The sequence below is a fragment of the Pipistrellus hanaki genome (assembly GCF_964339955.1).
Source record: "Pipistrellus hanaki genome assembly, chromosome: 9".
Classification (NCBI taxonomy): Eukaryota; Metazoa; Chordata; class Mammalia; order Chiroptera; family Vespertilionidae; genus Pipistrellus; species Pipistrellus hanaki.
The window spans coordinates 13,096,314-13,113,404 of NC_140511.1; the positions used below are offsets into that span (position 1 = coordinate 13,096,314).

Genomic DNA, 17,091 nt, shown 5'->3' on the forward strand with positions numbered 1-17,091 from the left:
CACATCCATATATTTATGGAGGAAGATTTTCATATACATTTTACTAATTTTATTTCATCTCTTCTATTATAGAGAAAGGGCAAATAGCAATATTAATTACTTCCTCTAATTAATCTCCTTTTAATGTGCACAAATTTTGTGCACCAGGCCACTAGTCATCTATGTAAAAGCCTAAGTGACCAAATGACCAGTTTGTTGGTTGCAATGACACCCACTGACCACCATGGGACAGATGCTCAACACAAGAGCTGACCTCTGGTGGTCAATGCACTCGCACAGTGGGAGTGTTGGTCAGCTGACATCCTGCCCACCAATAGTCCTGTAGGTCTAATCTCCAGAGAATGAGCCAGGGACCGGCACCATCAGCACTTTCCCAACAGCATCGCCCACCAATAGTCCTGTAGGTCTAATCTCCAGAGAATGAGCCAGGGACCGGCACCATCAGCACTTTCCCAACAGCATCGCCCGCCTCCTGGAAGTCGGCCTCAGGCACTTCCCCTCCCTAGATGCTCCGCAAGGAAGAAATGATATAAAAGTGGCTGCCAGGTGGCTCCTGAGAACTGGCACAAATGTCAGTGGGATGAGTTTAGATCCGGATCCTGGGGCAGCAAAGGTATCCCATCACCTGCTGGAAGGGCTGATCACGTCCCGGCTCCCCACTCCCCTTCAGGATGGGTGCCAGAAGCAGGGCTCACGGCTGGTGAACGCTGCTGTGGCATTGCGAGCCTCTCCCGACCTGGACCGGGCGCGAGCCCTCGGCAGGCAGAGCGGGGCCAGGGCTGGGGCCAGCGTGAGAGGGAGTGGCAGGCGGAGCGGCAGGTGTTGCTGGACTGCTGGTTTCAGCCCGATCCCCGAAGGCCATTCCTAGGGACCCCACTGGTGCATGAATCCATGCACCAGGCCTCTAGTTGATAATATAATAACTATGGTGTCAGGATGGGTAGTAGATTTACTGGGGCGATCACTTCTTAAGTTATGTAAATGTCTAATCATTGGGTTGTACACCTTAAACTAATATTGTATTTCAACTACAATTGAAAAATAAAAAAAATTATTTAAAAAAGATACGTGGCTTTCTTATATATCAATGTATCATTTGTGATAGTTTTTTAGGCATTAAATACTTATATAGTGTTTACTTTGTGCCAGGTGTTGTTCTAAGTACTTTACATATATCAACTGATTTAATGTCAACACAGTAACATATGAGGTGGCTACTGTCTTTCTCCCTACTTTACATTTGAGGAAACCAAGGTACATGGAAGTTAAGCTACTGGTGTCAGGTCCCACAACTAATAAGAGACAAAATCAAATGAAATTGAACCCAGGCAGTCTAACTTGAGTTTATGCTTTAATATACTTTGCCTAATGCTTTACTTCATTATTACATCTTTTTCAACATCTACTTTACAGAGTAAAGTGGTGTTGGCAGACACTATCCAATACTGTCTCAATTGTCTGCCTCTTCTGAATGGCTGGTGTTACAGTTGGTCATTGACCAGGTTGGGACTCTTTCTGTGAAGGCCTTTGAGGTAATGGGATTTGCAAGGCATCCATTTTCTTTCCTGCTTTCTGGGCAGCAGTTGCTGTTTCTGTCACAGAATAAAAATGCATTGAATTTACAAAGCATGATGCTTCAAGCCAGAAAAGTAGGACAAGGTTGGGCAAGTGAGTGTGGGAGTGATAAATAGCCCACCTCTTGTTCATCTCTTTACTGTGCGTGAGGTCAGAGCCTGTGGGCTTCCTTGCAGTTGCTCATGTGCATTTTTTTCCCCCCTGTTGGTGTGTCAGTGTCCTATCAGGATCAGGAGGTTGATTACAAAGATGAGGATCAGGATTAGCTATTCCTGAGACTGAGAATGTGTGGACTTCGGTAGCCCTTCTTCTCATTCCACAATCCCAGCTGCTTAAGGAGTGACCAGGAAGGCCAGCCACCTGGAGGCTATGCTGCTTTAATTCCTGTCTCCTCAGCCCAAGGAGGAGATCACTGGATTTCGCTCCAGAATCCTCCTTAACAGTGCTCCCGGCAGCCTCTGTCAACCAGTCAGATATGGCGTAAGATCATGCCTTCTTACCATCTCTGACTAGACCTTACCAAAGATGTCAGACTGTGACAGAGAAATAAAAATTGAGACCTTCAGATACCTCTTACACACAGATGAGAAAACCAAGGTGGGAGATGTGATGCCACTTGTTAAAGGTTACCTTTCTACTCGCAACAGAACTGGAATTTACATGCGTCCTGCCTGCTGGGCCAGCTCTCTTGCTCAGCTCCTCTGCATTCACCCAGATTTCTTTGAGTCTAAAAGTTTCCCAGCTTCAGAGAGTATCTTTGCCGGATATTTGTCACACCTTCCACATTGAAACTGGGATGGGGGCCAGGTTGGACCGTGAAAGTTTTAAATATGAAACTTGTTCCTAGCCCGCAGGTGCAGGACTCACTGCCATTAATATCTAGAATTTAATTTAAAGCAATCCAAACAGCCGAAACCGGTTTGGCTCAGTGGATAGAGCGTCAGCCTGAGGACTGAGGGGTCCCAGGTTCAATTCCAGTCAAGGGCATGTACCTTTGGTTGTGAGCACATCCCCAGTAGGAGGTGTGCAGGAGGCAGCTGATCGATGTTTCTCTCTCATTGATGTTTCTAACTATCTCTCTCCCTTCTTCTCTGTAAAAAAATCAATAAAATATATTTTTAAAAATCTAAACACACCAAAAAACAAACCTTACACATTCTGGGGGATGCTTAATGAAGAAAGGCTGTCAAATTCAACACTTACAATCTGTCAGGTCACTGGCTGACTGCTGCGACAGCAGGAAAGAGACTGAGGTGACCACACGAGAAGGCAGCCTTTGCAGAAGTCATTTGGAAAAGTCACTGGACAGATGGATGACTCAATAAGCAGCAACCATGGAGAGAAGCGAGAATATGATTCTAGAGTCACTGTGTTATAATATTCAAAACGTTCAGTTTTAAAAAATATAAAAGACCTACAAAATAGGAAAGTATGGCCTATTCACAGGGAAAAAGGAGGAATTGAAAGAAACTGTTCTTGAGAAAGCCAGTCACTAGACGTTGGCATTCTAGAATCTATACTAATAATAGACAAATATCTAAATTGACTGTACCCTTGTGACACCCACAGCCAATCAGGATTGAGTATGCAAATTAACCCAACAAAGATGGTAGGCCTGTGGGCAGTGCGCAAGCGAGGGGGGGGGGGTGAGGGAGATATGGGTATGGGAGTGCAGCGGGGGGAGAGGGTGGGTTGGGTGAGAGGCATCCCTGGATCCCACCCCATTTGAGCCTGTGGCCAGTGCATGCGTGTGTGCTGGCACTGAGTGGCTGGGGTCCCGGGGCCCCCACTGGAGTGTCCGGTCCTGTCAGCCCGGCCTGGGGGTGGCTGGAGTTTGCAGTCCTTTTGGTTTGTGCAGCCCCTGGACCAGAAGTGGAAACCAAGAGCATGGGGAGCACTAGGAATGCTGGGAATCGTAGTTCTGGTGGCAGACGTATTGAGGGATTAGACACTAGAGCAAAGTAAGTCTGGAGCAAGTTACTGTTTCGGGTTGGGGATGGAAGGAAAGCAAAGGTGAGAGACATAAATAAAGTCAGAGTGTTGAGGAAAAATTAAAGGAAAGATATCCTGCAACTTCTAGGAAATCACCAATAAAGCAAAGGAAAAAAAAAAGACTTCTATTATTCTGTGAGCACCATACCAAACTGGGTTGGGGTCTCAGACAATTCGCTCATATGATTGCAAAGACAGACAGAAACTCCCAGATTGGAGAGGGCTCCCCTGAGGGCTCCCAGACTGGAGAGGGTGCAGATTGGGTTGAAGGACCTACCCCTGAGCACGAATCTTCATGCACCGGGCCCCTAATTTAACATAATTATTAAAAGAAAACTTTGTTGGCTGTTACAGGAAATGCCATGCTTTCTTTTGATTTCACATTGTATTGTGAATATTATAAATATTTTGCCCATTTCTCCTAGTGGACAACACTGTTAGGGGAAAAATGACCAGTTTGCACTTGAGGAATACTAAAATTGAGAAAATTTTACCCATAGACCTGGCCTTGAAAACATACATACTCTCATCATTTTATTAAATGTTTAATGTTTGCACAAATGAATAAAATTAGATAACATTCACTTATTAAAGAATTTGAATTTAACACATTGTTCTTGTTTGGAATATAGTTTTTTTGGGTATGACATAGAAAATAATGCCTTTATCCCATAATCTGTCCCTATTTTTGGCTACTCAGACATGGTACATTCCTATTTTCTTGCCCTTCTAATGCTAGTGGTGTTGCCGGCAGAATGAGGGTTACTTCTCCTTTCCTGCTGAGTCACATGAGCCAACACACTCCGTGTAACCTGGGTGGGTTTGGCCAGAAATCGGAGATCATCTTGAACGCGAGGAAAGGTTCTTCCCACAGAGACTCAGGGGAATCATTTGGCAATGAACAAAAGTTCAGACTGGCGATGGAACTGGCTGTCAACATGTTAAACCTACAGCCAGAATTCCGGGTCACCCCCAGACCAGCTCTAAGTAGTTACAAAAAGCCTGAAAGATTTAGTTGCACATCTGTGTGCCCCAAGTCCACTAGTGAGTGAGCTGGCTACTCTCAACCGAGTCTCTTTTTTAGTCCAAAGCAATGGCAGGAGAGCTGTACATTTGAGAACACGAGACCTTCATGCACACACATGACGGAGCCCTGGCTTGGAACCGAACGCAGGAGGATGTAGCAGAGGCAGGAACAACGGTTCCCTTAGCATCTTTCTAGAAGAGGAGTTTGCTGGTGAGGAAGACGAGCAGGATCTGGATGGCATCTGTGATGGGGCTGAGGAAGATTTTGTTGGCGAAGCTTTTGGCTGTGGTTAGAGTTGAGGTTGCGGTCTGGGCTGTGGTTAGGATTCGGTTTGTTGTTGGGCTTCGGGTTGAGGTTAGGAATCGGTTTGTCGTTAGGCTTTGGGCTGTGGTTGGCCTGGTCATGGAGGTCATGGAGGTCGTGGAGGTCATGGAGGGTGATGCTGTGATCATTGCTGGGGGAGAAAAGGACATCAGAACTCACGTTGGAAAATGAGGCTAATCTGATGCGACACTGGGGCCAGAGCTCATGAGAAGAATTCAATAAGCATGTCTCAAAGGCCAAGTATATGTAGCAGAAGGGAAAGCTATGGCGTACAGAATGTCACGGAGAGAAAGAACACTATCTACCTCTAAGGTCTACGTAGTCCTGGAAGGAATCTACATAATATAGAATTTGTTGTTGGGTAGGTTGTCAGCCCTCAAGTGTCCTTAATATTGCACTAGATCCATCAGGCAAATATGATCCAGAATGGCACAGTATTATTTTTCGTTGCTAATTTCAAAGGTTGCACGTGAAGCTTATAAGAACTAGTTACCAGCCAGAACTGAGAATGGCCACTCCTGCTTTAAAGTAAATGGAAAGAGGTGCTGTCCAAACCTCTGAACCCCTTTCTGTGGTTGCCGAGGCCCCGGCCATTTCCTGTGCAGAGATCTGACCACACACTGGTTCTCTGAGGTTGCCTTGCTGAGAAGCAGAGAAAGCCAGGTCTCTGGGGCAGGGGGTGGGGGTGAGGAGGTGGGAGAATGGATGTCTAATACTGGAAAAGCTAGAGTTTGGCAATGATACCTGCAAAGGTCTAAGTGGACCACAGAGGGGACTATAGAGAAGGGACAGCTCGACCTGTGTTGCTCAGTGGTTGAAGTCATGGTTTGATTCCCAGTCAGGGCACATGCCCGGGTTATGGGCTTGATCCCCAGCGAGGGGCGTGCAGGAGTCAGCCAATCAATGATTCTCTCTCATCATTGATGTTTCTATCTTTCTCTCTCTCTCTCTTCCTCTCTGAAATCAATAAAGGTACATTAAAACAAAAAAGAAGAAGAAGGGACATGAGCAGAATTTAATAAGCAAATCCAGTGAGTTGCTTAGGCCAATGCACTCTTCTGCTACTTGGAGGGGCCTGTAAGTCTGTGGCATTGTCTTATCTCACTTAGTATTTACCCAGGGCAAATGTTTCTCTAGCATCTCACCCAGCCAGAAAGTCTGACACAACTACTTTATTATTATTTTTTTTAACTGGATTTTATTAGCATGGAGATAAGGAGTCCTGATTAGAAACATACTTCCCCCGCCCCTACTTCTTAACATTTACACTCATGCTCATCTCAAAAATGTCCTCGAGGAAGAAAATAACACCCAGTCTTCTCACAGAGGGGAAACTACCAAGGCAAGAGTGAAGGCTTTCACATAATAGTTTGTTAGGCATAATCACGTCAACATTTGTTTTGAAAATGGATATCCCTTTGACCGCATTTGCAGAAGACTAGTTATCTGGACATTAGAGAGGCTGATGTTCCTTGTGTGTAGTTGAACCTTGTATTTAAAACCTTCATTTAAAAAAGGGATTGTCTTTATAGTTTTGATGTAAGTCTAAGGAAAGTATAAAAAGTATAAGGTGGGATTTGAGCCCTGGTTTTTCCACTTACTTTCTGAACCTCAATTTCTTGAATTTGTTTTAGCTCCCTAGAGGGGAGTGAGATAACACAGGGGACAGAGAGAGGGAAGGAGGGCGAGAAGCCTCAGGATGGTTTGAGGTTGAGGACCACACCCTGGGGAAGAACAGTGGAAATTCCTGGTGGTAGTGGTGGTGGCCAAAGGCCATTCTGAGAATGAATGAGTGTTTGGTATTCTTACAGTGTCAACCCTTCTGTGTGCACATCTGCCCCCTCAGTCCTGTAACGCCTGCAGCACTGTGAAGGTTTTATGTGAGTGGGAAGTCTTTGTGGAAACTAAGGAAGGAGCTGACTTTCACGTTGGTGTCTATGAGGTGCTGAACAGGACTGGGTCCTGAGGAAACAGGATTCTGCAGTCACAGGTGTCTCTGAGGATATAAGGCCCCTGGGGACTGGCAGAAATCTTGGGGATGGCTTTTGTTTTCTACAGAGCATAGAAAAAAGAGTGGAGCCAATCTGATATAGGTATCAAGGTGCTAGAAGGCTCAACTGATATCTGGGTAACACACACCCAGAAGGCTTTTGTAGGCCCCCACTAGGTAACTTTCAGGCTGACTGTGTGCACTGCCAGATATGTAAAGGGGCTGCAAAGGAACTTACCTTGATTTTCCAGTTTCAGATAAGAAACGGTGGCCACTTTGAAGAAATTGATAACGAAGGCTCTGTGGAGGGCAAATCAATGAAAGATAATGGTGAGGACCTCAGCCGTGGAGTCCACAAGTTCAGCTCACATTTCTGCCTTCCAAGATGACCCCAACCTCTTAATTCCTTTTGCGCTTACTTTCCCTACAGATCATTGAATACTGGTCTGCTCTATATCATCTTTTTTCTTTCTTGTTCCACCTATCCATGCATTCATTGGTTACCTTCTGTATGTAGCCTGATCTTGTCCTATTAGGATGATGTTCTGACTAACTGAGCTTCTTGGCCAGGGCCTCTATATTGTCTTAACTAAGATCTATGATTTTGCTCCTGAGAAGATAATGTTTATCCCCCTACCCACCTCCTCCCAAACCAACCAACTTCATTCCCTTAAACTCCCCATAGGCTGGTATACACCTCGGTTCTTTGTTCAAGCCAGTCCTTCTGCCTGTGATATCCATCCAGACCATGTCTGCCCATAGATGTAACAGTAATTCTATGAAGTTGTTTTCTCTGTTATCCTTAACCCAGACAGATCTCCGTCAGAGGGACAGCCCCCTCAATGCGTTGTCCTGCTGTGAGCCTCTCCTCCCACTAGAGGGCCAGCTCTTTGAGAGCAGGTTCTGTTGTCAACAATGATTGACACATAGTAGGTGCTTAATGTTCATGAAATGATCTGTAGAGCTTGGTCTGTTGTTCTTTTATTAGTGGGTCCATTATTATATCAGCCTCTTGTTCACACATTCGACAGTTAAATGAGGAGAATGTACAATATGCCAATCACTGTGCATGGTGCTGAGGGGCAGTAGTGAATCAGTTAGGCATGGTCTTACCCTTGTGGCACTTAGAGTCCCTTCAGAGAGATTTTAAATGAATAATTAACCAACAGACTGAGTAATTGATCACAATGGTGACATGAGCTCTGACAAAGTAGTGGAAGTTGAGAGAGTGGAAACAGGGCTTGGGAACTTATCAGGAAGTTTAGGGACAGTTCAAGTACTGGATGGTGAGCAAGTGATGTTGAACTTCAGTACTCACTTCTGCACAGGCCCTGCCTCACTGTAAGTAAGGCTCCAGCACAGTGGAACCCTCATAGTGCCGTGCTGCTCCCCTCTCTTTGTCAGCTTTGCAGATCAAGGCCGTGTGTGTACATTGCCACCAAGCAGCAAAGCCAGTGCATCACAGACGCTGTGAGCCAGGAAGGTCTGGAGACCGCACTATCAGCAGAATTGTGCTGTTTCTATTGCAGTGTCACCGCTTTGTCTTTTACCTATTGTTGCATGGGGAGTGGAGGCTTTAATGAGGAGAGATGAAGGGACCATTGTCTTAATTAGCCTGGCTTGGCCTCTAAGGGACTGCGCTTGGGCAAAGTTGGATTGTTGGAGCTCCTTCGGGATTTTACTCCTGCAAGTGGCTCTGTGGGAGCCAGCGAGGTCCAAGGGCAGGGCAGGTGAGGAGGGATGGCGGTGAGATGGGAGGGTATGGCAGCATGCTCACTACCATGTCCATAGAGCCTCGGTGGACAGGACCTGCTGGATAAACTTGTCCTTTCAGCACAGAAAGGACCGCAAGGACTCTCAGCTGGGTTTCTGAAGTGAGCTTGGGAGCCATCCCTGGCTGCAAGGAAGGCTTTTGTTAACGAGCTGTGTCCATTCAGTGTGAACTAGGAGGGGAGTTATTACACAATCAGCACACTTTCTGTTTGAAGCTGTTTCCAAAATGAACCTATGTTTTGAAAATGACTCTGCAGTGTGAGTATAGAGAATCTGAAGCAAACAGGGCGCAGTGACAAAGATTCTTTGCTTGACCTTACCTCTTCCTGGCCCATCTCTGCTCTTGCTTATAAAATCCAGAGTTAGCAAGAACGCTGCTAAGTCTGTTTAGCAAGAACCTCTCACCCTCGATATCTGATAACCCTCAATGTCTGATTGAGTTCCTCATTTGCTGCCATCCCCACATGGTATCTGATCACCTAGGCCTGCCTCCAGCAACAATCCTGTTAGGCCAGCTTAGCCAGAATCCCTCTTATAGGCCTGATGTTTCCTCTCAGGAACTTTCCATCCACTGACCCCTCCCTGCTCCTTGGCTATAAATTTCCACCTGCTCATGTTATATTCAGAATCGAACCTGGTTCTATATGGAGGTCTATTCTCCTATTGCAGTCGCCCTGAATAAAATCTTTACTTTACTATATGTATATATGGATTATTCATTCTTTCATTCATTTTGCTTTAACCACTGTCCAGCTCTGGTTTTCTTTACCACCAGTTCTTTCTATTTATGTTGAGCACACCTGGTGGCGCGGGCGTGTGTGTGTGTGTGTGTGTGTGTGTGTGTGTGTGTGTGTAAACTCCTATAAATAAAAGGTAGGACAAAGAATGGTAAGGCAGAAAAGAAGTACAAGTACTGACTTCTCCACATCATATCTGTATTGTATTTTGTGTCCTTCAAGATCAGTGTAAAACTGCATAAACCCAACATGAAACTGTAAAAGCCCAAGCAAAATCATATATAGGTAGGTTCTTACTGTATCTCCACTGTGATGTTCGTGTAACGAGGAGATTGCCAGTTGGCCTTGAGGAAGTTTTCACGCGTGTCCGTCACGTGATAGAGGACGCTGCCGTTGCAGTACCGGTCCGCTCTGTGCCAGAGGCCTACTGTGCTGTTGTTGCTAGTGTCCACCGCTCTCAGGGCCACAGAGTTGGTGATGTTGTTCACAGGCACCAACACTGAGAAGAAATGATAAGGCGACAGTCAGCCATCTATGTAGTAAGACAAGGGATGAGGGCTATGAAATCAAAATTAACTGTGAAAAAAGAAAGTTACAAATAGCATGCAAATGCAGTATTTTTGTAAAAGAAGTTGAAGGAAAGACATCAAGATATCAACTATAGTCATTTCTGGGTAGTGGGATTACAGATGATTTTATTTGCATTTTCTAAATTTTCCATGGCCAAAGGTAGACAAAAGGAGAGTTTTGCTACCTACCAGGGGTGAGATTTGAGGCCCCCTCCTAACTCTGGGGCCCAGTTCTCATCTGTCAGATGAGGGATAAAGATGCTCTGTCCTTCTTTCAGGGGGAGTGGGATGTGGGCAAAGCAGGAGTTGGTGCAAGTGACAGGGTCACGTGGGCCCCAGAAAGTGTTCCCAGAAAATCGGGAATGTTATTCCAAATTAGAGCAGAGCCCACTTCCTAGTCTTGCCGAAGCTCTTGGTGTCCGTAGATGAGGGCGAGGGAGGGGGCCTCTGAGCTCCAGGGGCCCTAATCCAGGTACCTCTTAAATGACCCCTCACAGTCTCCAACCTCCACTCAGGTGAATTTCTTATGACCTCGCTTAGCCTGCATTCACAGGAGACCCCACTGACACCTGTTAATTCCAGCACTCTGATTTGTAATGGGGACAGAGTTTCCAGAGAATGTTTCAGTGGGTTCATTTCCTCTCTTAGAAGGTCCCTTCTGAATGAATTCCTCAATGCTAACGTCTCCCTAGGGTTCGTTCAGACATCAAAAATTCCTTCAAGGACTTTTTCACAAACCAAAGAAAATGGGTCAGGTAGCACAATAGGATGCACCAGTGCTGGTTCTGAATTCCAGCTCTAACAAGTCATTTCCCCTCTGAGACTCAGTTCCCTTGTTCTTCATTATTCACTCCACAAATAGTTGTTGAATTCCAACTTTGCACAAGCCCGGTTCTAGGTCTGGAGATAATGACATTGTCCTTTATTACATGGAGATCATGACACCTTATTTTAAAAGGTTCCTGGGAGGAGCCCGGCTGGCGGAGCATCTGGAGGGCAGTAAGTAACCTGGGAACCTGGAGGGCAGTAAATAACCTATAAACCAGGAGGAGGTCACGGTTCAATTCCTGATCAGGGCACATGCCCGAGTTGTGGACTCAATCCCTAGTAGGGGGCATGCAGGAGGCAGCCAATCAATGATTCTCTCTCATCAGTGATGCTTCTATCTCTCTCTTCCTCTCCCTTCCTCTCTGAAATCAATAAAAATATATTAAAAAAAGAGGAATAACAAGAACAGTGCAAAGACTTTAATACATAGTGTGTGTTAAACAGTTGCAATTTTCTTTTAGCTCAGTGCATTTCTCTGTTTTATTTCTTTGCTATTGCCAATGAAGGTGGGTGGAGCCAGACTCTATGGACCCTTCCTTGCTCGGTGAGAACCTGACATTTGTCCTAGATGTGTGTGTGATCGTGAGGTGGACTGTGGTAAGCCATGGTGTGTGTCATCCAGGTGGTTACCAAGTCTGTCAGCTCTCCCTCAGGCATGCTCTTACCTCTGTCCTTTCTTCTGCTTTCCTTCTCTCACTCTGGCTTATATCTTCCTTTCTTCCCTCCTAAGCATCTGTGTTTGGATTTCTGGGCCACGTTCCCCTCCCCATTCAGCCATGTATTCAGGCTGTGGCCAGATCAGGCTCCCACACACAACACTCCCATCAGGAGACACTCTTCTCCAAAACTTTCAAAGTGCCCTTATTTCTAGAGCACAAAACATTCTGCTTCTGTTCTGTCGGGTACAGCGTCCAGCGTGTGGCTTTCATGACCTTCAAAACCTAGCTCCCCCTGTTATTTGCACCCTGCCTCTCAGGACAGCCAGCTTTCCTGTGGTTCCGCAGACACACGCAATTCACACCTGCTCCTGGTCTCTGTTTACGTCTGTCTGTGTGGAATCCTTACTTCATTTTCATCACACATTTCCTTCCCATTTACTCTCTAAGAGCCTGCTAGGTCCCACCTCTGGGCCAGTTAGGCCTTCTTTCCCTCTCACTCCTGAAACATGTGGTTTTTTTCTTTCCTTTTTCTTTTCTTTTCTGTGGAGCTGGGTGTTTAATTACATTCTGGCTTAATTACATACTGTGGTTTCCTCTGTGCCAGTATCTGGCCAGCCCAGTGCTAGGCACCTGGAGGGCAGTAAGTTACTTCTAACTGATTGGTTTAGCAAACTGTGCATCCGATGGTGTACAGTCAGTGCCCTTAAAGCTGATGATGTAGGAATAAAGGCAGGCCACATCCCTCTTGCCCATAGAGGTAAAAAGTGGAGGCGGATGCTGACCTGGTCCAGTCTTACCACAAATGTCACTGCTTTATGGATTTCCTTCAATGGTATGGAGACAGACCAGGGAACTTGTTCTAAGATACTGCCTGAGCTGCCACTGTGTCTTGGGATCTGTCAAACCATTTCACATGACTAACTAATGTTGACACAAACCCTGAAAATTAGAAAGTTTCAAATTAAAAATAAGAAGTTGGCTTGTGTGGGTATTTATCAGTCTCCGCCAGTGTCTCACAGTGACACTCTATGAGGAAATCCGGAGACTGTGGTGTAACCTAGGTGTGCAATCGGGCACTTCACACTTCTTAAGGGCACAGTGTTTTGACTCAACTTAAATCATTTCTACAGTGAGTCAGTCAGCGCATCATGGAGCGACAGCACATCTGTGGTGAAATGAGGTGAGTCTGGGGACGGACATTGCATGTAGTAGGCATTTAATGAACCTGAGACCCCCTCCTCCTTCCCATTCCCCCCTACTGCCTTTGTAAATGCCGGGATTTCCCTTTCAGCCAGCATAGCCCCTTCCAAGGGTCTTTCCTTTGGAAGGCATCTTACTGATCACCTTTTGACTCTTCTTTCTCCTGTTTTCCTACTTCAGAAGGCTCATAACCCCCCTCTCTGTACCCCAACCTTCACAAAGTAGGTTCCTATTTCTTCCATTTTAGCAGCAAAATCCTCCCCCGTGTGATGTGTTATCTCAAGTTAGTAGTCCCTCTGGCCCCCTAGGTCCTTTCCCACATACAAGGTCACACACATGCCCTCCTTTTTTTCATCTTGGATTACAAGATGATCCTCCCTGTCCTGCAGGACAAGATCCACTGCCTGAACGAGTGGGACGTAGTGAGCCTTATCATAACTGAGGCATTTATGGTGACAGTCCCTGTGGGAAAAAAAATAGAAAAAAAGCACAGGCTGGCATGGGCGTGTGAAGGCAGGCAGTAGCCATTTTCCTGCTGAAGCCCGCAATCTGTGGGCCATGGTATTCTTTCAAAATGTGGTGAGAGTTCTAAGAGAGGCAGGAGAACACAGTAGATAAGAAGACTGGCTATGAAGCTGGATAGCCTGGCTGAACAAAGCGGGGCTGCTAGTTACATTCAAATATTAGCTATGCTACTAGTGAGCTTGGGTAAAACTTTAACTTACCTGCCTCAGTTCTCATCTGTGAAGTGGGAAGATAATAGTATTGGCCCTTAGAATAGTACCCACTGCATAGTAAGAAGTATCCGTTCTTTTTACGATAACTGAGAGGCATATAGTGTAGTGGTTAGGGCAGAGTCTCTGACTGCTCAGGTTCATGTCCCAACTTCACCACTCAAGTAGCTCTGTGCCTGAGCAAGTCACTAGCATTTCTGTCTCCTCATCTACAAAACAGGAACAACAGTGGTCTCTACCTAGTGGGTTATGGGGGCTACATGAACCAATACAGGTAAGCCACTATATTAAATGTTGTTATGAAATTAATTAGACAGCACTTGCCTGATTTGTAGGTTTGGCTGATCCCAAAAGGGATATTTGTAAAATATTACTAGGTCCCTCTAAGAAAAGCATTGGATTAGTAATGAAAAGAACAAGATTCAACAGCCAGTTCTGCCTCTCGCAGTGAGACCCTGAGCAAGTCATTTAACCCTCAGCTTCAGGCTCCGCAGAGAGAAGATGGGAGAGCAATACTTCCTTGTCTAGCGAACTGAGCTTTTCACATGTGAACTAAATGCGAACAGCGCCTCCTGGAGTTGTGCAATACACAGTCATCCACGGGGGCACTGTCTTATCAAAGATGTGGAAAGATAACTGTGATGCAATCTTCATCCCTCACATAACAAACTGACTTTAAGTCAGAACTTGCCGTGGGTGTGCTTTTGCTGGGACTCAGTTAATCTGGGCGTTGGCTCCTTGCTGCTCAGCTTGGCACAGGGAACATGCAGAAGCATCCCCACCCAACCCACGCTCTCACATGTCCTCATTCTTTCTGCCCCCATTTCCCATCCTGGTAAAAAATGCAGGTTTTGTATAATTGAGAGCAGAGATGGAGAGTCATGTTCTGAAATTCTGGTAAAGTGCCCTTAGAGAAAAAAGACAACAGAGAAAGGCTCTTACTTACCTGTGTAGACCCTGTTGCTCTCATAGATGTTTGAACTGATCCTGATGCCTGGACCAGTAGTGGGGGAGACTGTGCTGAAGAACATGCATCTGTCAGGGAAATCTGCGGAGCTGGCAGAGATGAGCAGTGTGCCGAGGCACAGGGACAGCAGTGTGGCGCCCAGGACTGCCATGGTTGTGATCTGTCTGGAAACGGCTGGGCCTGGAGCTGCTAAGACCTCATCTATTTATATGCTTCAGGGCTGGAGTTTCTGGGTGAGGTCATACATGCAAATTCCCCTCTCACCCTCTCTCTAGCATGAGCTGGCTTCTAGAATTTGTCACCACGATCCTTTATCAATTCCAGTTTTGCTCAAGAAAGGGCATGTACTGATCATGAATTTATTTTACATCTCATTCACCACAGTACCTGCCATTTGAAGAAAGCTGCCGAGAAAGGTTTAGTGCTGGCAAAGTGAAATTAGGGATGAGTAATCATCACATCTCTCAGAAGTTCCACTCTCCCCCCTGTAGAAAACTCAGGCACAAAACCCATCTTTTCTGGAATATTACATATCCATTTTCAACTCTACTTAATTGAACATGTCTCCAATCCCAGCTCACTTTGTGACTAGCATACAACTAAAACATCCTGCTTCTGGATTGATTTATTTATTTGGAAAGAAACAGAGTTGGCCCATGTTGCTCCTGGCACTTCCATCCATCACACCATAGAACAAGGCAACTACTAGAAAAATAAAATCAGAAAACATGTTTTTTCATATTTCTCTTCTAATGGTTAGAACTCATTAAAAAAAAGTATCAGTAAACTTGAAGATATTAAAATAAACTTAATAAAAGACACATAAAACTTATACACTGAAAACTATACCAAGGGACCCAAGATAGCCAAAATGATCTAAAAAACCCCCACCAATAAATAAGTTGGAGAACTCACACTTACCAATTTAAAAACTTACTACAAAGCTATAATAGCCAAGATGGTGTGGTATTGTCATAAGGGTAGAAGTACAGATTAATGTAATAGAGTTGAGAGCTCATAAATAAACCCACACATTTACTTTTTTAAATTATTTGTTTGTTTGTTTTTGTTTTCAGATTGGGCTATCTTTCACCTAGTGATTGTTACAATGACTCTTTTATGTCAAGGGGAAACAATACTAAGAAATAGTGATCCATTGGTTAAAAAACCCAAGAGCCACAGCATTTACCCACTGCTAGTAACAATGAAAACAGGCACATTTTAGTACATGCAAAGAGCAGAGATGGTACTAAGAATTGAATTTATATAATTTTCACATCCTCTCCCTGCCGTGCCAGATGGTAGGTATTATGGTATTAGCCACATTTCAACGAGGAAGAAATGAAACTTGGGGAATTTAAATAACTTGTCAAGGTCACAGACTAGGAAATGGACAGAGAAGGGATTTAAACCCCAATTCTTCAGAATCCGGTGGTTATGCCTCCTAGTTAGACTGAATTATTTTCTTTTTTTTTTTTTTTTTTAAATTCTTTATAGTTGAAAATATTACGTATGTCCCCTTTTCTCCCCACTGTCCTCTCCCAGTCCCCCCGCCCCACCCAACCCAGGCCTTCACACCCCTATTGTCTGTGTCCATTGGCTATGTCCATCTGCATAGAAGTTCTTTTAAAGCTATACAGTTATGATCAATTGAATTTTCACAAGGGTACCAGGACAATTTGATGGAGGAAAGAACAGTCTTTTGAACAAATGGTGCAGTGGCAACTGGATATCCACATACAAAAGAATGACATTAGATCTCTACCTCACACCATATGAACTCAACATGGATTAAGGACCTAAATGTAAGAATTTAAACTATAAAACTCCTAGAAGAAAATATAGGTATAAATTTTCATGGCGTTAGTTTAAAACAAATATAGGTATAAAGTTTCATGGCAATAGTTTAATAGATATAACGCCTAAAGCAAAAGCACTCACAGAAAAAAATAGATAAGTTGGATTTTATCAATACTAAAAGCTTTTCTTCCTCAAAGAACACTACCAAGAAAGTGCAGACAACCCAAATAATGGAAAAAAAATATTTTCAAACTATATGTTTGATTAGGACCTGGTATCTAGAATATATAAAGAATACTTACAACCCAACAATTAAAAGACAAATATCTGAAGAGAAACAAAGAAAAAAATAAGCAAATGTGACTATTTCAGATTAAAAAGCTTTAAAAAACGGGCAAATGATTTGAATACTTGTCCAGAGAAGACATACATGGTCAATCTACACACAGAAATGTTCTCAACATCATTAGTCGTTAGGAAAGTGTAAGTCAAAATTACAAAGAGATACCAATCACAGCCTTCTGGGGAGCCATGGTAGAAATGACAGGAGGTGTTGGCAAGGACATGGTGAAATTGGAATCCTCATGTACTGTTGGTGGGAGCATATAATCATTAGGCCAACAGTTTGGCATTTCTTAAAAAAAAAATTAACTATAGAGTTACTATTAGATGGCCCAGCAACTCCACTCCTAGGTGTATATACTCAAGAGAATTAAAAACACATGCCCACACAAAAACTTGTACATACAAGTTTTAGGAGCATTATTTAAAATAGTCAAGAAGTGGAAACAACCCAAATGCCCAACATCTGTATAGATAAAAAAGCGTGGCATTTCCATCCAATGGAAATTATTCAACTAGAAAAAGGAACAAAGTGCTGATAGATGCTACAACATGGATGAACCTTAAAAACATG

At 44.3% G+C, this 17,091-nt stretch overlaps 1 protein-coding gene and 1 long non-coding RNA gene across 2 annotated transcripts in view; one reads left to right on the plus strand and one right to left on the minus strand.

The window, feature by feature from the left end:
• Nucleotides 1-4,073: 4,073 nt before the first annotated feature.
• PLET1 (placenta expressed transcript 1) lies at nucleotides 4,074-14,547 on the minus strand. Its single transcript, XM_084893921.1, has 4 exons — nucleotides 14,355-14,547; nucleotides 9,716-9,917; nucleotides 7,147-7,208; nucleotides 4,074-5,048 (listed from the first exon to the last, which is right to left on the minus strand). Exons 1-4 carry the CDS (start codon nucleotides 14,524-14,526, stop codon nucleotides 4,786-4,788), a joined length of 699 nt encoding a protein of 232 aa, XP_084750047.1. The 5' UTR covers nucleotides 14,527-14,547; the 3' UTR covers nucleotides 4,074-4,785.
• Nucleotides 12,572-17,091, plus strand: part of LOC311627431 — a 47,385-nt gene continuing 42,865 nt past the window's right edge. The window contains exon 1 of the long non-coding RNA XR_014795907.1: nucleotides 12,572-12,654. This is a non-coding gene — a long non-coding RNA (uncharacterized lncRNA). The remainder of the gene's footprint in view (nucleotides 12,655-17,091) is intronic.